This window comes from Ceratosolen solmsi, unplaced genomic scaffold, assembly GCF_000503995.2.
Source record: "Ceratosolen solmsi marchali unplaced genomic scaffold, CerSol_1.0 scaffold10, whole genome shotgun sequence".
NCBI classification, from domain to species: domain Eukaryota; kingdom Metazoa; phylum Arthropoda; class Insecta; order Hymenoptera; family Agaonidae; genus Ceratosolen; species Ceratosolen solmsi.
This window is the reverse complement of record NW_011948412.1, coordinates 1,646,840-1,672,656: the sequence shown is the minus strand read 5'-3', so window position 1 is coordinate 1,672,656 and position 25,817 is coordinate 1,646,840. Positions and strand designations below refer to the sequence as shown.

Below are 25,817 nucleotides of genomic sequence, written 5' to 3'. Positions count from 1 at the left end.
AGATATAAATTGTATACAAATAAATTAAAAAAAAAAAAAATATATATATATATATATATATATATATAAATAATCCCAATATAGATAAGTAGCTCTAGTTATTGAAATTAAAGTGTTAATTACAATTGTAAATCTCAGCACATAGTCAAATAAAATTAATTAAAAGTTATGAAACATATTAAATATGCAAGGTGGCATAAATGAAGAAGTAATTTATTGCTGATTCTGCTTATTGCATTTTTATTGCGAGTCACGTGCATTCGTTTCAAATTTTACACAAGTATAACAATATTCAAATTTTCTATCAATATATGAAAGATCGTTTTTCTCGCTATTTTATGATTTTATATGTATTATTGCTAGTATATTCTAGTAATAATATAATAAATAACAGATTAATCCATTCTTTGAATTCATATGATTTACTTTATATATTTAACTTTTTCTCAATTTATCATTTACAATAGTTTTAAAAAAAGTTTAATTTATACTTGGAATAATAAAATATGTGAAAAAACAGTAGGTTAGAATTAAATAGTTCTATCGATTTGTGTTAGTATACTCTATGTTGTTTCATTTTATTTCTTTTAGATTATTTTTATTTTGTTTTCTTAGTTTAGTAGTAATATTAAACTGTTATCGATCATAATTATTTTATAGACTACCTTTCTTGCAAGTGAAAAAGATGTATATTTTGTATCGTTTACATTGGCACTTTTTTGCTAGTGCACTATTCATAATACATACAGATTTATATATTACTTTTTCATTTAATTTCTTTTCTTTTTCTCACTTTCGATTGTAACTCATCGTATTTGGAATTATAAAATTAAAAAAAATTTATGAATTTTCACTCAAGTATTTATTCGAAGAGCTATAATAAATCTATTAATACTTTAAAGCACAGGTGGAATAAATAAATTTTCTTCTTAAGGTTTACGTAAAAAAAACAAGTAATATGACATTATTGTTTGTTAATCCCCCCCCCCACTTATTATACGCAATGAAAATTATTTTCTTATAATTTGTATAATGATGGCAAAGTGCCTGATTTACTAAGTTAAAAAATAAATAGAATAAATAGAACTTGGAATATAAAATAGCAATATTAATTTCCAATTAATTTTTCAAAAAAAGATTTATTTTTATTATATCGAATACATTTTTTTTATAGATAATATAAAATTATTAATCATTAATATGAAAATACTTGTGAAATATTATGATGTTAGAATATTATTGACACAATTTCATGTTCAAATGTAATACTAATGAATTAAATTTATTTTAAATAATTGTTTTAAAAAATGTTTTTGAAAATCATTTTAATGAATTTTGAAGAAAAATTTAGTATGCAATTTAGAATAAATTTTTTTTTTTAATCAAATATTGGCAAAATGCAAATATATTTATTAATGAATAATTAATAATCATTATATTAAAAAAAAATTTTTATTTTTTTTAATACTAAAGGTCTATTAAAATTTCTTATTTATTTTTATGAATTTAAATTAAATAAAAAATATATAAGACAAAGTTTTCGAAACTGAAGAGTTTTATAAACTAGGATTGTCACCATCCTTTTACAATTTCTAAACACTTAATATATTTTTTTAATTTATTAATTTTTGATATTATCAGAATACAAAAATGTGAGTTGTTGTCCATTGAAATAAATGGCTATGAATAATATTAAAATTTTCTAAGCTTCAAGTATATTTATTATATTTTAAAAAGTTTTGAAATTTTTTTATATCTTAAAAATTTGATTTTAATCATAGAAGCTTCTAGAAAGTTTTAAAAAGTATTATGTATATTATACATGATTTTTAATAATTTTCTTTTTTTTTACAAATTATTTAAATAAAAAATTTAGTATACATACATACATACATATGCGCGCGCGCGCGCGCACACACACACACACACACACACACACTAGTTTTACATAACTATATTTTTTATTGTGATATTAATTTAAATTAATTTCCGAAGATTCTTCAAGTTTGCGACTTGAAATCTATTATTGAAATTCTTGTCGTTGTAATACTTACAAAATTTTCAATACTTTCTACATCATCGCCAAACAAATGTCACAGTATTTTATTTATATATATTTATTGTAATTACGTCATGATAATTTTAATCACTAGTTTCTATGCTATGATTTATGGTATGTTTTTGTTTAATTTCATAATTGAACATACATTTGAACTTATAAATATGACGCATCGTACCACGGAAGTGAAATAGTATATTGTATAATCATTTTTATAAATTCATATTCCAACTTTAGTATGTCATTAAGCTTTGCTTGCTTTGTGTTTTAATACTTCAAGTAATAAAATAATAACTAATAACAGTAAATATATTGCACAGATTATATGGAAACTTATATACATATATAATACCTTTTAGCGTTCTAAGTAGTATATAATCCTGACCCTAGGTAACTTTTTAATACTCCAATTCATAAATAATAAAGTAAATATTATATGTTCAATTGTATTTTACTGATCTCAAAAATATAATCATGACTGCAATTCAAATTCATTTATTATTTGTTAATATTAAAAAAATTTTTGTATTGAATTTTTAATAAATTTGTAATAAAATTGTATGATACTTTTAGTTAAAAATTATTCAAAATAAATAAAATTTGCATAAACCATATTTTAGGAACCAGTTATACTTATAAAAATATCATTTTCTATATTTTTATACTTAATAATGAATACATATTTTAATCTTTGTGTATTTATGAATTATTTTAAGTCAAATATCGTAGTACTTTTGATGTTTTATTTTCAATTTATTTTTTTAAAACAATTATATTTTTTTATTGAAATGCTTTTTGACGAATTGAAAGATTCTAACAGTTAAACTAATATGAATATTATTGAAGTATGATACTATATATTTTAAATGACATATCAAAATGTTAAATTGCTAACGAAAATTCTGATTTACATATAATTATATTTATTATATATTATTCTAAATCATCTTTGAAAATTTATTCTAATTCCAAAGAACTTTTTTTTTAATATTACCAATTTTTTTCAATATTCAACCGCTTTTTATAAATAAGACAGGTACCTAATTATAACAAGGACAATACGGCCGCATTTACATTTCTTTTTTTTTAATTATTAAGCTAATTTAAACAAACGTTATTTCTCTTCCTATTTCAGGTATAAAATTAAATGTTTTATAAGAAAAAGTTAGTTAAAAAATTATATTACAAGCTTTTATCAGTTATATTTAACTCATTTAAAGTGGGTAAGTTTATAATCAATAAATACTTTATTCAAAATAACGCAACCTTATAGTTTTATACAACACAAATATTTAAAATTACAAATTTATATTTGTAAATAACCATGGACACTTATTATATTAGAAATATTTATTATAATAAATCTTTATGTAAATAACGTTAAAAAATACGAACTTTACATTGAAATTATTATAATTAGTCTACTTTATTGATTTATTTTTTATAGCATTTGAATAAGCTATCACTATATTTATCTAAAATAAAATAAATATAAAAAATTATAAAAAATTATTGATTTAAAGTTTAATTCTAAAATATTAAACTAAATACGTTAACGTTGCTATGATTATAAGTTATTTGAATCCAGAGTATTTCTTCATTGTAAAGAACTCTATTTTTAATTTATTATTAATAATGGCCAACACTGAATTAACTACTAGAAATATATTTTTAAAATAATAGAAATATTCACAATCCATATTTCCGTATTACATCTCTTTAGAAAAAAAATACCTTAAGCATAGAAAGCAATAAGCTTAAGTCTTTTTTTTATTGTAAAATTTGAAATTAATTTTCATAAATAGTTTATTCGAATTATAATAAAAATATTGCGCATTTTATAATAATATTGTATGTATATAACGGTGGTATTATTTAGATAAAAATTTGTTTATATTCATATTATACAGTTTACTAAACATTAACAAATTAAAATTTTTATTATATTCAGATCCATTTGGATATAAATAATCATAAGAACTTTTCTTGAACGTGGTGAATATATAAATAAAATAAGAATATTATGTATACATTTACAATTATCCTAATATATCGCCAAAACATGGGCTTCTTTTAAGATTTATGTTTTCAAAATGAATAATTTTAGATTCTTGACTATTTTATTTGAATATATAAGATTTCTTTGAGATTTTTAAGTCGTACAGGCCAAATCATAGTATATTTTGTAAAGTGTATGCATATATCGACGTAACTATTATAATAATTGTAATAATGATCGGAATCATAATAGTAATTAGTATTCATGATAATAATGAACATGATAATAATCACAATGATGATGATGACGACGACGATGACGGTGACAACGGCAACGATAATACATATTTATGACCTTCAATAATTGGATTTGACTGTATTTCCATTTATATATTTAATATTACTTATCTCACGATATATTTCCTTTACACATTTTATTTCTGAATTATATTTGAGTTCGTGAAATACTTATTCATTAGATTGCTTTTATCTTCTTCGCATTATCGCTGTCACATGTTTGCGTACATACATGTATATACACATATATACATACATACATATATACATGCATACGTACGTACCCATTTGTGCGTGTATATATATATATATATATATATATATATATAGCACATCTTACATATATACATGCATACATATACATATTTATTTGGAGATTATATTTTCTTCCAAAACACAGATCCGCAACACTTATATATACAGGTATGTATGTATGTGTATACATATAATATTCATCTGAAATTAAGCGGTTTATGACTGAAATATTGAGGTAAAGACAGAAAGATTTATAAAACGTTGCGTTATAAAACTTTTTGATAGTTTATATATTTTTTTATATGCCATACTTTTTTTCATTGCTGTATAATTAACTTGATAAACTAACTTAGATATTGTAAAGATTTCTTCATTTACTTTAATAAAATTGCAACGTCTATTGTTTTTCTCTATCTTCAGATTTTATCATATTTGCATGCGTTTGTAAAAAATTGAAAATATATATAAGTAAAAAACTAAGATGAAAAAAAGATAGTTGTGATTAATTTTTCTTTCTTTTATAAAAATTCGTTCGAGTACTTGGTTTTGAAAATTAGAACATCATTATTTTATTGTACGCGCTTATAAATATTTGATTAATGATTTTTTTATTCTTAAAATGGTGACATGAGGAATTTCTCTTAATTATTATTCATTAAAAATTATTTATTTATAAGAGAAATGTTGTATACAGACACTTAAGTATTTTTATTTTTGTAGTTTGCACTTAAAAATTAATGCCATAAAAATAGTCGATGGGTCATCGTAAGCTTTCTTTGAAAATGAAAAATATTTCAGACTATTATGTAGTATTTTATCTACATAGGGCACTATATCTATTAAAATAACATTATACTGAAGTCTTAGATTTCGATTATTATAGATTGATTAGACTGATTATTGTGGACCCATTTTACTACATTGGTTTAAATAGATAATTAAAACAATGTTTGTTTCATTTTGATTAGAATTTATAGACATCAATTGAATTTAGTTCTAAAGAGTTGGTACGTTTATTGAAAACTTTAAAATGTATCAAACATTGTAGATTTTATACTTGCGATTTTATACTTCGTATCGAACATAATATGAATAGTACAGAATCAACGACGAAAAAAATGTAGATCTAGTATTTACATAATTATATTTTTTATAGAAAAAGTTTGAAAATTAAATTAAGTATCGAATAATATACTAAATTTATTGTTTTTGAAATCACATTCATCTATGTGCTTTAAAGATAATTATAAATTAAAAATATAATCACGCGGTTATCTTGTATATTATCTAATAAAATATATATTAAGACTATGTGTAATCACAAAATTTTACGTTATGCTTCTAACGGGCAGAGAAAATAATTCAAAATCAATTTATGGTACAAACATAATAACATTAGTTTTGTTTATTAATAAAATTATGTTTTTCTTTTAAAATATTCTTAATAGAATTCATTTTAATGCAATAGGAGGAAAAAACGAATGCATATAACGATATATGCTTAAATAACGGTTGATTCATTAATTTAATAAAATTAAACATTACGATTAATTTGTCTAACTAATAAGTACTTTAAAGTATAAATTGTATTGATAAATAACAATTTCTACATATTTCGATGGTTACCTGAAAATACATAAATTTTCCATAAAAATCAATCATCGACAGATTCACGATGAAAAGACCAGGTATAATTAAATCTAAATAAATAATTTAATTCGTTTAATTTACGAATCATAGCTTTTCTCACTATTTTTTTATCCGGATCATCCATGATTTTCAAAACGCAGTACTCGAAATAAAGTACGAATTAGCTATACGTAGCTACTTATGTTTGCATCAAAATTTCATTCGCTTTTTAAAAAGGGTAAAGTACAAGCGTCATCCAAATACTAGCAGCTAAATTACATTCACACGAACCATACCTTTCACTATATATATATATATATATATATATATATATATATATATATATATATGACAAAAATTTGAAATTGCATTGAATCGGCGTATCAATGAAGAACCTCTCAGCAGCATTTGTAATATTAGTATTTTATTTGACCTTGTCCCCTCTAGAGTAGGGAGGCAATTTTTACCTAATATCAACTTTTCAAGACGACGCACGAATCATAGAATTTGGCATTACAACTTGATCAATTACTGTCGGTTTGGCTTCTTTTTTTATTCTTTCTCCACTCTCAACTCCTACTCATGCTTGTAATACTAATTTCCAACTGAAGGTCGTAGCGCCAAAGTGCGCTGCAGACGATTTTGATGTAAAACACCAAGACTGACCGCACATGCAGTCGCGAGTAACTGATGAGAGGAGGGGAAAGGACATTTGTGTTTAGGGCACAGCTACACAACAGTGTATCATAGATTGATTGACATTCGACGTTGCGCTGGGATAATACATATATAGGGAAAATATGTGAGAGAACGCTTAAGCTCCTTCTCACGGTCTATTCGTTTGTGCTCGTCACATTAACTAATGCACTCGTTGACCTAGCACCTCCTCGAAATCACTGTTGACGCGTCTCGGTGTATGCTCATCCCTCGCTGATAATATAAAAAACATCACATCGCGTGACCGCTGCTACGGGAACACCCAGGGTGTGGAAATCATGAGAATTCCTCGATGGCTGCTAATTGCCGTTTGTCGAGCGCTGTATCGCCGGTATCACACTGTCCACGTCTGTACCGTAAATTTTGCCCGCTTTGCGCGCCATATTACCTAACATCTCTACGGAGGCCTTGTGCGCTGAAAGTAGCGAGATTGCCCACTCCTTCAAACTTATCTCATCCTACGTGAAAAAAAAGTAGTATAGCGTTTATATTATGCCGCTGTTGGTTAGTTGGACGGATGCGAGAGGAGGGACGTGGATTGAGGAACTATAGTATAACTGTATTCAGAAATAAATTTTTTGTATCATAATGATAGCAGTTTATTATAAATAATCTTACGCGCTATTAGTAACTATTAATAGTGAATAAGCGTTCAATGTAAAAGGATAATCTATGCAACTCTTTAGATAGTTTGATAGGAAATTAAGTACGATTCGGAATTATCTAAATTGATACAACTACTATGGAATTGACTGTAATTTTTACTTGATGAATTAAAGCAAGGCAACTAAGAAAAGTTATTGATCAAAGAGTAATTATGTTTTTTATTTATGTAACGTGTAAATTATATGCTTTATAATTTGTGTAAAAATCCTATAAATAATTTTCATTAAAAAAGTTAAACCCAATATTTTATAAATTTTGTTATCCACGTTGTTCAATTACATTATTTTAAAAAATATGTGCGACCAATCACTACTGTTCTTATCGTGAATTTTAAGTATCGATATTTACTCTATTTTATTTTTTAAAATTAATAAAAATTTTAGTAGAATATTATTAAAAGCATATTAATTAAAACTAATGTTAAAAGAATAAATTTTAGCGCCTATAATTAGTAAACTAATTTTATTTAGTCTATATTATTCATAATTTAACAATTGTAAATAAAAGATTTTCTTTTAAAGAAAAATCTTTCTTAATAAATAATTTTTCTCATAGTTTCCTTAAAATAAGAATTTTATAACAGATAAGATAATGTAAGAATCCGAATACATTTTACTACTTTAGTATGTATATAATATTTTACTACTTTAAATTTTTGGGTTACAAAAATATTTTAATTGAAGATTAAATTATTAAGTAAACTTTATCGTTATATTATTGTTCGGTATTACATTAAATAAAATCTTGTCAATTCTATTAATAATCTAAGATATCATACGGATTATTAAACATATTTAAATAATGACTGAAATAAAAATTACGTTATACATTTTTTTCGTTGACAATTCATTATAAAATTGCTGTTATTACAATTACTCTGTATTATTGATAGCTTATTGAACAATTTTAAGGGTATCAAATTGAATTTTACAAAAAGGTTAATTGTATTTTAAAAATAAAAATTAAGAAAAATTTGAAATTATTTAATCATTAATAATCCCATCACTTATTTGTATGAATTTAATTTAATTCAGTTTTAATTATTATTTAATATGTCTAATAAAATTTATAGTAATAAATGCTCAAACTATCGTAGTTCCCAGGAAAAAGATAATTTTTATTCGTAATTATATTTGCTTTTTAAAGTATAAATTATTTTTAATTTATTATTTGAGTTTCTAATTAAATAATAATTTCAGTTAACATTTAATTTGTTATTTGTTATTAATCCATAGTTGAGCTAGATACGCCCTAAGTGTTGCATATTTCATTTTAAATTAATTAAAAGTAAAACAATATGTGAATATGATAAAAGGTGCATCAATAGCATGAGAAATTCATGTTAATATCTTCTAATGAAGATTGTTAATCTATTTAAATGCATAACATTGATGTAATAATGTACTTACAGGATTGGTCAATACAATCTTGGCATCTTTCGTTCGAACGATGATGCATTGCTCGCCTTTAACATGTTGTAAGTCGCTACTAACTTCCTCTACCTAAATAAAATATTTTACATTAGCATAAATTTGGCACAGATTAATTATTGGATATTGAAATAGTAATATTTTAACTTTTAGGTAACTATATATTATCAAAGGTATAAAATAAGTTCATAAGTTCCAAATTTCCTTTGAATTTTAAACTTCAAACCTCAATTGATTTACCTGATCTAAGAAAACTAGTTCAGTTTTGGTGGCTGATTCAGGATGAAGTTCTAAACGATTTGGATAAAGTTTAGCATATCGGGTTTGCCATGCACTTGCGAACGGTCCTCCAAGCTTCTTAATATATCCATGTAATATGCAGTCGGAGCCTAAATAAAGAGATATTGAATTTAAACAATTTGAAGGTCACATTGACATCATGCTAAAATCAATGTTGACATTTTACCTTTTTCATCTGCTTCGAATCTCACTTTTTTTGCTTTCCGTTTATTCTCCAACTAAATATTTAAATAAATTCACTAAATTAAATAAATAAAACGAACTGAGTTTTCTCAAATAAGATTATCCTTACTATTATAATAAAAATTTTGAGCAAACATTTTTCTGGACATATACATACTTATGAATGACGAAATGATTCATCATAACACAATTTAATCATTTTAATATATAAATTTCAAATATAATATACAATTGTTTCATTCAAAATTTTAATTCTTTAATAAAACTTGAAATAATGTAAGACGATTATAAATATTGTCTAGCAAAAAATTAATATACAATTTTATTTAACTATGGAAAGTGATAAAAAATAACAAACTATATTTTTATGTATCTTCCTACAGAATGTTAGTGAAGCTAATGAAATTAATGTTTTTTAATATGATTTTATGTTACCTTAATTATATTTCAATACTGTAAAAATACTTACTCTTGGATTAAATTTATTAAATTAAAAATAATTATATTATCTCTTTCATAGTTTTTAAAGTTATGAATTCTATTTACTGTTATTGAATAAATACAGTTACAATAGGCAAATAATATGTTTAAAGATTATTCGTTTAAGGTAACAATTTTGTAATACCCTCGACGTATTGAAATTTATATTGGTATGTACTTATATATATATATATATATATATATATATATATATATATATATATTATGAGCTGTGAATAAGAAAAGAATGCAATGATGCATAAGATAAGAAATGCTTTACCTTGTCAGCCTCATTATTGACGGTTTCGAACACGGTTTCGGATACTTCAGCTTGCCATCTCTCAGATACGACCAAAGAGAAGTTTTTATAGAGATCCTGATCGGCGTCAGTGAGCTTAATGCCTTTGGTGTCTTCTTCATCAAAAGAGCCGATATCAAAGGCATCGGCGGCATTGACCTCGCCTCGAGGTGGAATCAGGGGTGGTGTATATTTCTGTAGGTAAACCTGCTGCCAGTCGATGCCGCTGAAGAAGACGTGCTCTTTAAGTTCGTCGGCGCCGCCCCCCCGACACCCGAGCCTATTGTTAACATCGCGCTGAAATAAACCCTCCAGCAACGAACTCAACTCCCACGAGAACGTCTTCGGCATCTCTACATTCTGTTAAAATAAGTCTTTATAAATATTGTTATTTGTCACGTTGATACTAATTTCAGAAAAATTCGCCGGTTTCGACATTTTTATGTATAATCAATATGAAGTTTTCACAATGTGTAAATTTGTTCTGCTACCGCTTAAATAATATGAAAATGTTCAAGAAACGCCTAATTAACTATTTATTAATTCATTAAACTCCTAATTAACAACTATTAACCCCAAAAACACTCAAGCTAATTATATATTATATAATGATAACTGGAAGCAAAAATTAGAGTAAAAGTTTATATATTTTACTTCTTTGAATTTTACTTTGCAAATATAAAGTAGTATTCAATTTTAGTATCCTAGTTTTTTATTTAATTTGACGAATAAATTATATAAGTATTAAATCGTTCTTGCTTGTAATATTATTTAGATACTCGTTTTTATATCTACAGCTATAAAAAGTGTATGAAAAATATATAAAAATATTATATCAAATATTTTAAAACGAACAAAGAGACAATTAAGTTGGCCGGAATAATTTTAATGAAAGAATTATAGATATAATCTATATTATATATATATATATATATATATATATATATATATAGATATGGATCGACTAAATCAAATTTACATATTACAATTAAGAGTCTTAATTTTCATTTCTATTATACAGCCTTTATATTATATTTTTTAGATTACCAGGTAAATAATAAAATAACATCAATAATTATAATTTCTAATAAAAATGAAATAGCAATGTTATGTTAAATTTTCAAATGCACGTTTTTATATTTTTTATTCTAATATATTTTATATATATTTTATATATTTTTATTTCTTAAATATATTTTATTTATAATATTAATATTTATTTTCATAACCTCACATCCTTTTTCAATTTAAAATTAATCAAAATTAATTACATTTATAAAAAATATACTATATAATAAAAGAATGTGTTTAGATAAATGTGACCTGGTATAAAATTAAATGTCTGATGATGAATACATTAGTTCATATCTGCACCATTTAATTTATATTGGTCAATTTTTATTTTACTACACATTACAATTTATATGTCATTAAATGTTTAATTATAAAAAAGTATACAAATGATTTTTATTGCCGTAGTTGAATGGTCAAAAGAAAAGATCTTTCTATTATTAACATTAATAATACATATTTTATAAGTAATATATATCAAAAATAAGTTTATTTCATTCATAAAATCACACTAATAGAAAATCACAAATTATATTTTGGTCTATTCGTGAAAAGTAGAGAATATACATTATTAATTAAAATTTTTTACGAAATTTTATCATTCTTGCAGCTATCTAAATACTTTTTTGCAGAGACTTTTAGGGAGGCTTTAAATAATTTCAATAAATCTAAGTAATAAATCATTCGAACTCACATATTAAGTAAAACGAATGAAATTTATTATTTATTATGGTACACATAATGTTACGGGGAAAATATGTAATTAAAATCATGGAAATTTTTTAATTAATAATTATAAGTTTTTAAATAACATTTTTTTTGTGATAAATTTTATTTAATAATTATGTAATGAAATACAATGGATACGATTTATACTTATATAATATATATTCAGCTAATAATAATTATTTTTAAAAATGTATGAAAAAATTAATAATTAAATATTGAAATAATACTTTCTTTTCTTACATTACATGCAAAGCTTAAATATTTTATACTTGACACAAAACTACATTTATTGGTCGAAACACTGTTTCAAGGACAGTGATAATTTTTTCTGAAGTAATTATATATGTAAGCTTATTTTTTGCTAATATAAATCATTGTTTTTATTATATCATTAAATATGTTTCCATACTAATGAATATGAATTTTCAGATACTATCTATTAAATCAACAATTATTAGAGACCCGCGAAAATAGTTTTGTGTACTGACCTTGTATACCATTGGATATTTATTAAAAAAAAATGTAATGGGAATCCCGCCATTTAAATTCAGGTCACAATTCTATGTAGAAATGCATTGTAAAATTCAATAAATTAAATCAACTTGAAAGTCCTCGTGTTTCGTCAAATCGAGTAATAGATATGTGTATTGCATGCCGGTGTATGATCGATAGTTATATTCCAAGTGCCTTTATTAGAAATTACATGATTTTGTCAAATGTTTCGGATCAATATTTAACTTGCGATATCTAAATATAATTAAAGAATGAGAATTTAAAAGTTTATTCCATTACTTTCATTAGTGCCCAATACTCAATGTAAATATAATTAATACATAAAATTGTAACGAAACGATAATAATTATTTTAATAAATATACATTAGTTTTCATGATATTCTTAGTGATATTCGTCACATTAAACTCAATAATTTTGAATCAAAAAACAAATTTTTTAATGTCGAGAGAAATAAAAAAAATATTTAAATAGTTTCATAAACAATACTAGTTTATACGTATAATTATAAAAATATTTACATTCGTTTTAAATATACTTAAAATTAAAATATTTATTTACTTCTTGTATATCTTATATATTACTACTTTGTTATTAAAATCCATTAACTTCATTATTTAATTAAGATTATAACGATTATTTAAACACTAAAGTATCTGTAATAAAGAATCAAATAAATATTTATTAATCAATATTATATGCAGCAATTAAATGTGTTAATAATTGAAATCCTAAATTAAATATAAAAATCAATACTATTTAATACATTTATCAAAATAATTAAGTATTATCTAATATCATCAGAATTATCACATCAATAGAGTGTTAAAAGAACTTTGAAATATTTGATAAACGAATTTACAAATTCCACTATTATTAAATTTATTAGTTATATTTTTTGTTTAATAATTCAGAAGATTCCATAGCGATATCAATGTCAAAATTAAAAGGTGTTTCGGAGGGAACTTTTTTTAAATATTCTGAATTTGTAAAAATATTCGAAATTATTCCGATCATAAATTAATAAACTTTTTTTATACATTTTTTTAATATTTTGCATGCTTTATTCATTGGATAAATTTTAAATAATTAAAAATAAAATATCTTCTAGACTGCTTTAATTTATATTTTATAAAATTGAAAAATTAATTTTCAGAGTTTTTTATTTAATTTATAAGTAATAAATAAATCGTAATGTCATATTTATAATATTTATTCATTATGCTGTTAAATTTTTCCATTTTTACACTAATGATTCTTTAGATTTTATTTCATTGGAATGTAATAAATAATTTACTGGATAATACTCTGGGTAAAACATTCTTTTTACAAAATACTCATATTATTAAATGAACTAAATAATTAGTAGTGAAATCTTAAATTTAGAGTATTTCTAGCAACACGTACAGCTGGAACATTAAGACTTTAATTATTACTAGATTTAAATACCTTTAAATAACATCAAATATCAATAGGTGTCTGGTACGATTTTATTTTTATTTGAATCATTTTGTTGGTGCCTTTTGTATAGTTACACACGCCAGCTTATATATAGTTAAGATGAGCTTTTATTTTATTTTTAACTCCTGTCTAATATTAAACATCGATCGGTTCAATTTTCTGAATTTGAAATAAAGCCAATATCAAGATTTTCTTTGCGGAATTAACCTACCGCGATAAAACGATGTTTAAGCCGATCTATCGGTGACAATTAACTGTTTGATATACTAACCGTTGTAAGTGTCATATGGTCGATCTCATTTTTGTCCCTCGTTTTTAATTGTCGAAATGGACTATGACCCACGAGGAGCTTGAAAATCATACAGCCAAGCGAAAACCAATCAGCACTCGAATCGTACATTGTACCCTTGGACACGACTTCCGGTGCCATATAGCCGTGCGTACCGCTAAAAACAAATATGTAAATTTGCCGTTCATATCCAATAGATGTATAACAGGACGAAAATTGAAACATTTTTAAATGTGATGCCTAGTTATTATTTATTTTACAATTTTGTAATAGATTATTTAATGTCTAAATAATAATTTTATATTATTGTTTAATTGATATTAATAATTTATGTCGAATCTGAATGATTATCTAGTCAATGAGCTTAAACTTTTAAAAATATCTGCATACTGATTAAATAAGATTTTTCATTGCGTGAATTGATTTATAAATATTGACAAAAGGTGACGTAAAATTCGCAGAAAGACTTTTCAGATAGATAAACGGAATGAATTAAAAGTTCCATGAATTCCTTGGACTTTTAAAAAGAAACTGTGCACTGGCGATATTCGTCTTTAAAGTAAGTTCTTCAAAACTCTCAATGAGAATTGCAGCTAATTTGTAAGGAATATTGATATCTATAAATGATTAAAGAAAAGCTCTAGCTAGGTACTTACACGCTGGCATGGGGTTTCTTCATGGAGAAGTCGCAGGCAAGTCCGAGGTCCGATATCCTGACGTGTCCATGTTCATCTAATAGAATATTGGCGGGTTTCAGGTCCCTATAGACGATGTAACGTTGGTGCATATGCTCGAGCCCTAGAATTATCTCCGCTGCGTAAAACTTCGTTTCGGGCTCATTGAATACTCCATGTTGACTCAGATGGTAATGGAGGTCGCCGCCATTCATTAGATCAAGAATGAAGCAGAGTTTATCAGGCGTATGAAACGCATACGTCATGTTAACTATGAACGGACAGTCGACCTGTAATCCATCAACCAATAGTCATTAATTTCAGTATTGACTATTAATAGTTTTGGGACTATTGCGAATGGTTACTTTATTTATTACTTCAATAGAATATGTGCCAATAACAAATGGTACTTCTTAAAAATTACTACTAGTTAAAATAAATAAATAAATTCAATATTTGCTGGATATATTTATTGTGTTAATTATTTAAACAATAGTTATATAATGTAAAAGTAAACTCTTTTATATTATAAAATTATTAATTTTTTTGTAATGAAAATATATAAACTCGATGTCTTAATGTCTCTATCCCTATGAAGATTGAAAATATTAATATATTTTGTATGAATTATTAAAATAAATTACATCATTAATTATTAATACGTGTTTTATGGTTTAAATAATTCGAGGGTTGTACAAAAAAAACTCCATACTACTTTTAAAATATATTTTCCCTTTACATTTGAATAAAATAATTTATCCTATATTACATTTTATTCAATGATATTTTTACAGATTACAAATCAAGTTCATATTTTAGTATCACTATTATTAAGAAATTTTTCTAATTTAATGTAAATAAAATTCTTGGAATTCCTAATTCTTAGAAATAAAATTCTAGTGTGAGAGATACTTTATTATTGATTTTTTTTTCCTTTTTAAATATAATTTTACTATAATATTAGAAATAAATATGAAATACATATTAAAGAATAATATCCATCCATTTCCTGGAATACAATTTTTTTTTGCAATAAATGTGTAACAGTCGTGTTATAGATAATAATTCCTAGAAAATCAATTTGAATGAAATGTTTGTTTTTTTGAAGTATGTATTAACAGTTTAAACTAATCAGTATTTTCGAATACTATAGATGTCTGATTAATATAAATTTTCGTCTACTATGATGTACAAAATTAAAATTCGTAACAATAATTTTTAATTGTTATTAATAATAATATTGGATTAAATATGATTTTTTAATGTGTGTATCTTCTAAATAAAATCTTGCTGAAGATGTATACAAGGCAATTTTTCTGATAATATTTAATATTGAATACAAATGTGAACTACATTATAAAATATTGGTTTATATGGGCTTTACGATTTTAAACCAATTTAAAATATTGTTAAGCATAGCAATATTGCAAATTGAGAATTATTATCGCAAATTAAAATTCATTATCAATTAAAACATTTAGAATTTAAGATAATTTTTTAATGTCGAAAATATCATTTTTAATAATTGAAATGAAAGGATTATGCAAAAAGAGAAAAATAGTAAATGAAAGCAAAGGAGATCGAGTATTGAAAAGAAGAGTTGTTTTTCAATGATTTTTTTAAAATTATGCGCTGACCTAAACCTCTTCAAAATGTTGAAAGGTTTATCCTTTTGAAAAATCATTTTATTGAACAAATTGGAGTAATGAATAAATAGTTTATAGTAATTTGAAACGACAATATTGAAAAATGATTTGCAATCAAACATTAATAATAAGGATAATATTTTTTTTTTATTTTATTTTTGTTGTTGTTGACATGATAAAATTTTAAAAACAGAAAACAATATTTAAAAATATAAAAACTTATTTAAACTCGTATTTGATAAGATTTTACAATATTTATAAATAATTAAATGTGCTCTTTCGCTCTTGCCGTTTTGATATTTCATTTTTTATATATATAAAAACATACTGGATTAAAATTTGATCGATAAAAAGAAATAATCCAAAAGAATATAATCTTTATTACATTTATGATTTTTTATTTGAATTTTGGGATCTCTTATATTTTTTGTTCTTATAGTTGATGAAAATTTGAATTAAAATTGCATAGGTTGTTAATAGTCGAACTTCTAGTTATTAAATAAATTTAGTGTAATGTTATAAAAACTATGAGCGTAAAACATAAAATGTCGGCGATTTATCATTGATACCATAAAAGCACGTAAAAAGTATATTATACAACACCCTAAAATTTCGTGGTCTCTATATGCCAGGCTCTATGTATAAGAAAATATAATTGTTTACAATTTCGATTGATTTTAATGTCTGTAAAAGCAAAAAGGACACTTTTTATTAAAATCGTGAATATGATATAAAAATATCAATTGTTGTTGTAGATATTAAGGTCCTAACAGCTTTGCTTCGTATTCAATGATAGAAAGCCAGAATTGATCCTTCGGTTACAGCAAAATCCCATCAATTATATGTATGGAAAGCATGTTACTCACCCCTGTACTGACTAAGGAGAGTATTATCCTCTCATTGAGAGCCAAAGTTTCGCCCTGCTTCATCTTAATACGTTTCTTATCGAGGCACTTCATCGCGTACATCTTGCCGGTGTCTGCCTTCCGGCAGCCGTAGACCTCACCAAAGCCACCTCTACCAATTATTCGATGCACACTAAAGTCGTTCATTGTTAGCTGTAGCAGAGGAAAATGTCCAAATGAAGAATTAGTCAATGCACCACATTTTTACTTCACCTCAATACAAAATCAATTTCATAAATGAATCATCGCGTGTTTTTTTTAGGAAAAAGATACTGATTCACGTGATAAATTTACTTACTGAGTATGTTTAGCGGAATGCACTCGCGTTTAGTGCTTTATTTAAACTACATATGTTAAATAAGGATTAGTTGCAATTGGTACCTCTTTCGACATTTGAAACGCATCCTTAATATTCAAATTTAAATATATTCGTTGCCGAAATAATATTTGTTCAGTAGCTTCTGTCAATAATTAAATAGAATTATTTAAATTTTGTAATATTGCAGTTCGTAATATTGCTATATGATATTTGATAATATTTTAAAGGTACATATAAAGGTTTTCCTTAATCGTATATTTCGATAAATTTTCGAGTAATTCCGATAAACAATCAAATTATTTCTATAGCAAGTACTCGATGATTCTGATAGATATTAATTTATCAGTTGGTATCTCTTGGCATTTAAATCAACTGTTAATAATAGAATTCATAAAATATACAATTTTTACCATCAGTCAATAACAAATAATTCAAAATTTTTAAATATTAATCAAGTTAGTAATTAAAAGTTTTTCTCTAAAAAATTAATTAATAATAATTTTTTTTTTTTGTTATTTTAATAAAAAAAACTCATGTGAAATTAATTATATGTACTTATGTTTCAAAATATATGTATTATTTACTATATATATTTGATAAAAAATTAATAATTACATTTTTAATGGATGTTAATTACTGTTTTAATTATTATTCAATTTATATTTGTAGAAAGTTATCATGAAAAAAATAAAATAAAATTTTCAAAGTGATAGAATTAATTTTTCTTAAATTAATGCTACATTAATATTGTAAAAGTAATACATTTTTCTTTAATTCTAAAAATTGCTAGTGGTTTACGTAATTTATTTTATTTTTATAATTTATATATAGAGGATCAAATTTTTTTTTCTTTGTAGATTATATATAATAAAATATATGTGTGTTTGTAATAATATGTAATATAATATTTTTATTGTATTTTAAAATGGATTTACAAAATTACATTAATGTATTTGGTTGAACAATTCTTTTAAAAGGATTAATGTTAATTGATAAAATATTAGGGATACTCGAAATCTTGCTGTTAAAGTGTGATCTATATAATGTATTATTAATTTATTTACTTTTGACACTAAATTATGCGAGCTGTAATTAAGTAGTTTGAAAATCAATTTCAATATTTGAATTAATAAAACAAAAACTTCAAAGATATTGGGTCCATGAAAATTATCCAATATTTCATAGTAATAATTTCATTAAAAATTTTAACTTATTTAATTATCCATCATGTATTTTACACTAAACGGAAGTTATAAACATAAATAATTATTATGATGAAATATACAATTTGCATAATTTCTGCGTTAAACTTATGAACTAATATAATATAATATCATGAAATATGTATAATATTTATCTTAATTAAATTTAAGATTGAATTTACCTTAATTATGAAGCAGACGTTATTTATAAATATATTGATTCTATAACTTTGCTTTAAAAATATATTCTGTTGATAAGGCTTTTCATATTTAGTAAATATCTATTGGATTTCAAAATTATCATAATAGAAATCTATTTTTCGAATAAATATATTAACAATTCTTAATATATAAAAGAAACCTAATGTATTTTTTAGTTTATTTATTTAGAATCTTTTATAAAAAATCATAGTAAATAAGTAACTAAAAATGGTAGGACTTAAATACATAAGTTAAATTTAAAATAATAAGTATGAAAACAAAAAATACGTCAGATAATAATTTATTAACGTACGCTTTCGTTGATAATTTCAATTTCCTTTAAAATTTAGAATGAATTAAAAATAATATTATGTTTTTCCTTACTTGGATATTGAGCTCGAGATTCTTCCATTGACAAAAACGAGTGTATTTCTCACTGAAACAAAGTTTTATTTTCTTAACGGAGTTCTGCACGAGGATTAAAGTCTTATTAATTTCTCAAATTTTTTACGGGTACAAATACAATATTTTGATTATTACATTAAAAAAAGTTAATTTTAACTTTTTAATAGACATGTATACAGAATAAAGTACTATACAATATAAAAATTAATAATTTGCATTACGCTAAATTATATTTTCATATTAGAATATTTATCAATGAGTTTATCTGAATAAAACTTGAACATTTGAAATTATTTAAGTTTAAATAAAACCTTGAAAAGAAAATTTCTAATAAAACTGTTATTTCAATTTTAAAAATGACTAGATTTAACAAATCAACCCATTATTGTTTATAATGTATACCTGCCGAATGATTTATTTTTAATTCAGTCGATTTATTAAAAATTAACTTTTTGTTTAAGGTAAAGATTATATTATAAACCATATTTGTAATATTAATCATAAATTGCATTATTTTAATATTATTATTTTAAGTATCAAATAAGATTTCCATCTTATTTATTTATCATAATTGTAATCTAAACAGTTTTAGTATCTTATTTACATATCATACATATTAAGGAAATAAATTTTAAGGCAAATTGGTAAAGCATTTTTACAATCTGTTTTAATTAAATTCATGTTACCATTAAAATCTAGTTAAGTTCATAATGTTTTAACTAGTCTTATTATTAAATATTTATAAATGTAACAAAATTTGTTAATGTGGACGCTTAATTTATTATATATAATTTTTTTATTTCATATTTGACGGTTTAAATTTAAATTTCGCTCAGATCAAATATTGTTACCAGCATACAAAATATGGGATTCACAATTTAATATATAATTATTATTTCTAGGCCAGATTTCTGTTTTATTCTGGTTGATCGGACTTTAAAAATATATTTTCGGAAATTTATCAAAAATTTTTTAACTTGAATACAAATATCTCTATAATTCAGAAATAAAAATAATTTTTTAATTTTTCAATATTTTCAAATTTCGTTCCATAAAATGTTATGACGTAATTTTTAAAATATTCTTATACATATATTTATGTAGAATTTATGATATATTAAATTTAAAAATAATTTTTTAAATGAATACAGGATCTTTAAACGTACAATAAATTGAATGAATATTAGGTTTAATTACCAGTGGAAGATTTATGGAAGTTTTCATCTTCAATATTATTTTAGCAGTGTTTCAAATAATTATGCAGACAAATGTATAGTAATTTCTATTTTTATATATTTAAAATTATATTTAATTATTTAATATATAAAATTATTTTTATTATATTAAGTTCAATAATTATATCTTTATTTATAATATTTTTTATATTTTATATTTTAATTTATAATATTCATTTAAAATTTCAGTTTAAAATATAATTCAGTCTATTTTGTAAAATAAAATTTTCGTAAAAAAGTTTAATTTTCATTTTTTAGGTATAGAAATATAGAATATAAAAAACATTTTTTTTTATTTACAAAATACTAAGCAAGCAGCATATATATGAAAATCACTTGAAAAAGTTGAAGGTTACTTACCTCTCAAGGAACCTTGTGAATGGTTCTCCTCGTAAATGATTAAAAATTTCCTCAATATATGGCTGAAAATGATAATATTTTTGCAATTGTACCTTCATATTTTGTTGACTAAGTTATTATATAATTACTTATATTTTTATTATAAAAAAGTTAAATTTATGGTAATAAATGTTATCGATAATGGAAATAAATATTTATGAAAAGATATATAAATATTTATGAAATTTATGAAAAGATGACTATAATATAAAGATGTACAGACATAAAGATTCAAATAAGAAAAAACACAGGTATAAGAACATTGTGATTATATTGGAAAATAAAAAAAAAATATAATAAGAAATAAACAGGTCAGAAATACATAGGTGATAGGAATAATAGACTATAAAAAAATGTTACTTGAACAATTGAAAAGGTAGAACATTTTTTTATCCCAACTAAAATATAAGTAAAGTTGATTAATAAAATTGATGTGTTTGTCATGCAGATTATATTAAATTAATAATTTAGGTTATTTATTAGGGTGCCCAATAAAAACTATGCCATAAAATCTGGCATCCGTGAAAGAAGAAGAAAATGTGAGAGAAAAAGTGAATAATAAAAAATCCAATTTATTACTAAAAATATTTTCTTCGTAATTTAAAATGTACACGAAATAACTTTAAAAAATAAAGTAATACTAACAATTGATATGTAAAAATAAAATGGAAAGCATAGTAAAACATAATACTATTAAAACATTATTAACACAAAAAAAAACAATGAATAAGTTCAAAATAAAAATCTAATGAAAACATGTATTGCAATTCATATTAGTAAGCCTTTAATAAAAGTAAATTAAGTAATAAACTAAATGCATGAATGATGATATAAGGATATAAACAAAAGAATCGCATAAGAAAAAAATTTAAAATGCTCACTATCTTGTTGAAGGTATAAAATTATAAATTTGACAGAGAGATTGTATATTTTAACAATATTGTTAATGAAGCTTTTGGTGATTTAGTGGACAAGGTAATATGTGTACAGCATTAATCTCGGAAGTTGGATAGCGAGTGTCGATGAGGACAAGATTAAACATAAACATAAATAATTTTATAGGAGAGTCAAAACTTAGAGCACAATAAAGAAACCACGAAATGTTAATCTATACACGAGTAGGATTAGAGATAATTAATTTAGAATAAGCAAAAGTAAAAGTTATAATAATAATAATAAAATTTTATGCCTGTAATTTTATTCTAATATGAAAAGTATACAAATTAGGATTAAAGTAATGAACAAAAATTCGAAATTCAAAGAAATCGAAACATAGATTACATGCTGTTTTGCAATTGTGATTAAAAAGATACAAAATACAATAAAATGAATAGTAGAAATAGAATTGGGATCGGAGAATACAAATGCAAATTGAATATTTGAATGGAAGGTCCAAGAACAATATTTAATAAGAAAGAAAAGTGAAAAAATTGATATGCATAGATAATGAATCGACGTGAGCATAAGAGTAAAAACTTGATAAAAAAGAAACGGAAATAGTGATGAGTTCAACTTTCAAAGCAAACAATAATAGCAGACGATGATTGTTAAATAGCAGCAAACAAGGGTTGTAGATGCATTGGCAAACAATAGCTGTCACTTTTGAGAATATCGTACCGCTTCGCTATCATAAAATGTGGTAAATCATTTTTGTAGATCGGAAAAGTTACCGACTAACGTCAAACAAGAAATAATAGTTTTCCATATTTAACCTGGAATATTTCAGCCTAAAGTATCGTTTTAAAACTTTACTCAATATTGCTTATAATTAAGTTTATAAGGATAATAGGGGCAAATATAACTTTTGTTTGTATTTATAATTATTAAATAAATTATATAGAAATAATTAATATACGAATAATATAAAAGCACATACTTAAATAAGTTTTTCGAGTTGCTTTTTAGTATTAATCGAAATTTGAAAATACAAAGCGAGAAAGTAATATTAACGCATTAAATGAATAAATTTACATTAATAAAAATATCGATAATAGAAAATTAATTAATGATCCAAAGCAACGAAATAGTTTGTATTAGCATATTTTATAGTTGAAAAGCTTTAAATATGAAAGGTTGAAAGAAAACGATGAATAGTTTGTCTATGAAATCAAAATACTTGAACGAAAGGAATCGAAAGGGTTTTAAAGCTCCACTTAGTAACTAAGATTCTGAGTGTAGTGGAAATGTAATAATTCAAATATATTTTCAGATTATTTTAACTTCCAAATTAAACAACGAAATTCATATATTTTTAATAATTTTTTAATAAAAAAAATAATAATAGAACAGAATCGAAAAAATTAACTGAATAAAGTTTGTTAAGTGTAATAATTAAAAAATTAACGAAGGATATTAGTTTAACAAATTATAATTTATTATTTACTTTCTATTCTATAATTTTAAATACATCACATTAAAAATAACCTAGAACATTTCCGCAATATTTATCAATTTTAAAAAGTATTTTAAAATATTTAATAAACATGTTACTATGACAAGTTAGTAAGCAAGAGCTATGAAAAATATTCAATAGGAGAATAAAATATGAAAGTTTTATAGATGAACAAAAAATATGATCGATTTAAAGATAATAGCAAGGACTTTTATATGAATGCCTATTACATTCAAGTTTGTTTGCTTCAAAGTAAATAACTGACATAATAAGAAGAGAATAATAAAGAGAATTTTAGATAAGGTAGAAAATATTCCTTATAATACTCAGGCAGTATTATTATCTCTTTGAATGATAAGTAGGTATTATAAAGAAATAAACTAAACAAGAAGAAAGCATTGAAATATTGTTGAAGTTCTTATTCAGAACTTTTTTATTTAGAAATATGAGAAAAAAATGTGTGTAAAAGAAAAAACAAGTTAAATAAATAAAAAACATTTTTAAAAATCTAGTTGATATTTCAAAATCAAACAAATTATTTCTTTAGAAAATAAATCATCTTATGTTTTTTTAAAAGTATTTATATTATATAATATTTTTCCATAAATACATAATATTGATAGAGTTTTGACTAATTTCATAAGAAAAACGGTGCTTGATACAAATTTTTTAAATATTATTACTTCATGTAGTGTATTTAATTAATTTTATTTTTCTAAGTATTTCGAATAAGCGATATCTTTCGTCAAACTGTTTTTACATTATATTTAATGAAATAAATGCAAAACGTGATATATTTTAGTTCACTTTTATCATATTTTACTTCACAAAAAACTTCAATATTTCATTAAATTAGGTATTAAAAAATAAAATCTTATAAATTATAATTGAACTACATCGTGAACTACATATATAGTTTATGATAAATAAAAAATGTGGCATTTACGGAAATTCTATTTATTAAATAAAGTACAATAAAAAAATTAGCAAAAATAATAACTAACATTACAAAATGGCTATTTAATACCTACCTCAAATAGGTTAACAGGAACCTCATTTTTTATCAGATACTCTTGCACGTGAGACACAGCGTCAGTTGAATATTCCTAGAAAAGATGTGCATAAAATTAATAAAAAAAAAAAATCAAAATAGTAAAAGATAGGGTTCAAAGAAGTTTTAACGACATATAAATGTATATTAAATAAGAAAATGTAATAATATGAAATATTAGAGATATAAGGAGAAAGTGTCATTTAGCAAACTAAATAATAATGTGGCTACTAACATAAGGTAAAATGAAGGTATGTTTAGCTGATATAATGAATTAGATGATTCAGTCAAGATAAGAAAGATGTAATGAGAGTTGGTGAATGAAGAATAGCAAGGAAGAATATAAAAGCCAAATGAAACAAAGAAAGCATAAAACAAAAAGTAGGGTGACTCACATGCGTGTGAGCCAGCAGTTCCTTCATTATGTAATTGTCGTAGATCTCTCGAGAAAGCTTCCTTCTCTCCTCCGGACATTCGAGCTTCTCATACGTTTTTATCTGCAATGATTTACGGTGTTTGATCACTGCGAAAGACGAGGGATCGCTCGGACCATCGCGCACAAAACATATGATAAGTGGGTCACGTAATTTACTGTTATTCCTCTGTTTACAATTTTTCGACTTTGGTAGCGGAGCGTGTGAGATAAGAGGACAAAATCAATACTACGTAGTGACGCGGCTCAATTCGCGATTGATGGAATAATACTTGGTGAATTCGATTTCGATACGGAAATTGACGTCACGTTTGTCAATCCTAGATAAATATGTTTTTTTCTCAGCTGGAAATAATATGAACCGACAGCAGAATGAGAAAAATGTATGATTCTATGTTATTGGCGTTTCTACTATTTAATCGTCTCAATTAATTAACGAAGATACGAATAATAAATTGCATCCGTTGTTTGCTCCGGTAAATATATAACGAAATTTTGGATTTGAAGGTAGGCAACAACTACTTGAGCAAAAACATTTACCTTTTTCATAATATAACGAATTCAATAGAATTTAAAGAATG

At 23.6% G+C, this 25,817-nt stretch overlaps 1 protein-coding gene across 1 annotated transcript in view; it reads right to left on the bottom strand.

The window, feature by feature from the left end:
• Positions 1 to 7,081: 7,081 nt before the first annotated feature.
• Gprk1 (G protein-coupled receptor kinase 1) overlaps positions 7,082 to 25,817 on the bottom strand; it is an 88,871-nt gene continuing 70,135 nt past the window's right edge. Inside the window, exons 4-15 of the mRNA XM_011501846.1 lie at positions 25,199 to 25,300; positions 24,784 to 24,858; positions 21,322 to 21,383; positions 19,706 to 19,757; positions 17,561 to 17,752; positions 15,031 to 15,338; positions 14,357 to 14,531; positions 10,295 to 10,672; positions 9,518 to 9,569; positions 9,292 to 9,440; positions 9,031 to 9,123; positions 7,082 to 7,413 (exon numbers count right to left, since the gene is read on the bottom strand). Of these exons, the coding sequence (XP_011500148.1) occupies positions 7,255 to 7,413; positions 9,031 to 9,123; positions 9,292 to 9,440; positions 9,518 to 9,569; positions 10,295 to 10,672; positions 14,357 to 14,531; positions 15,031 to 15,338; positions 17,561 to 17,752; positions 19,706 to 19,757; positions 21,322 to 21,383; positions 24,784 to 24,858; positions 25,199 to 25,300 (1,797 nt within the window). The 3' untranslated portion in view covers positions 7,082 to 7,254. The remainder of the gene's footprint in view (positions 7,414 to 9,030; positions 9,124 to 9,291; positions 9,441 to 9,517; positions 9,570 to 10,294; positions 10,673 to 14,356; positions 14,532 to 15,030; positions 15,339 to 17,560; positions 17,753 to 19,705; positions 19,758 to 21,321; positions 21,384 to 24,783; positions 24,859 to 25,198; positions 25,301 to 25,817) is intronic.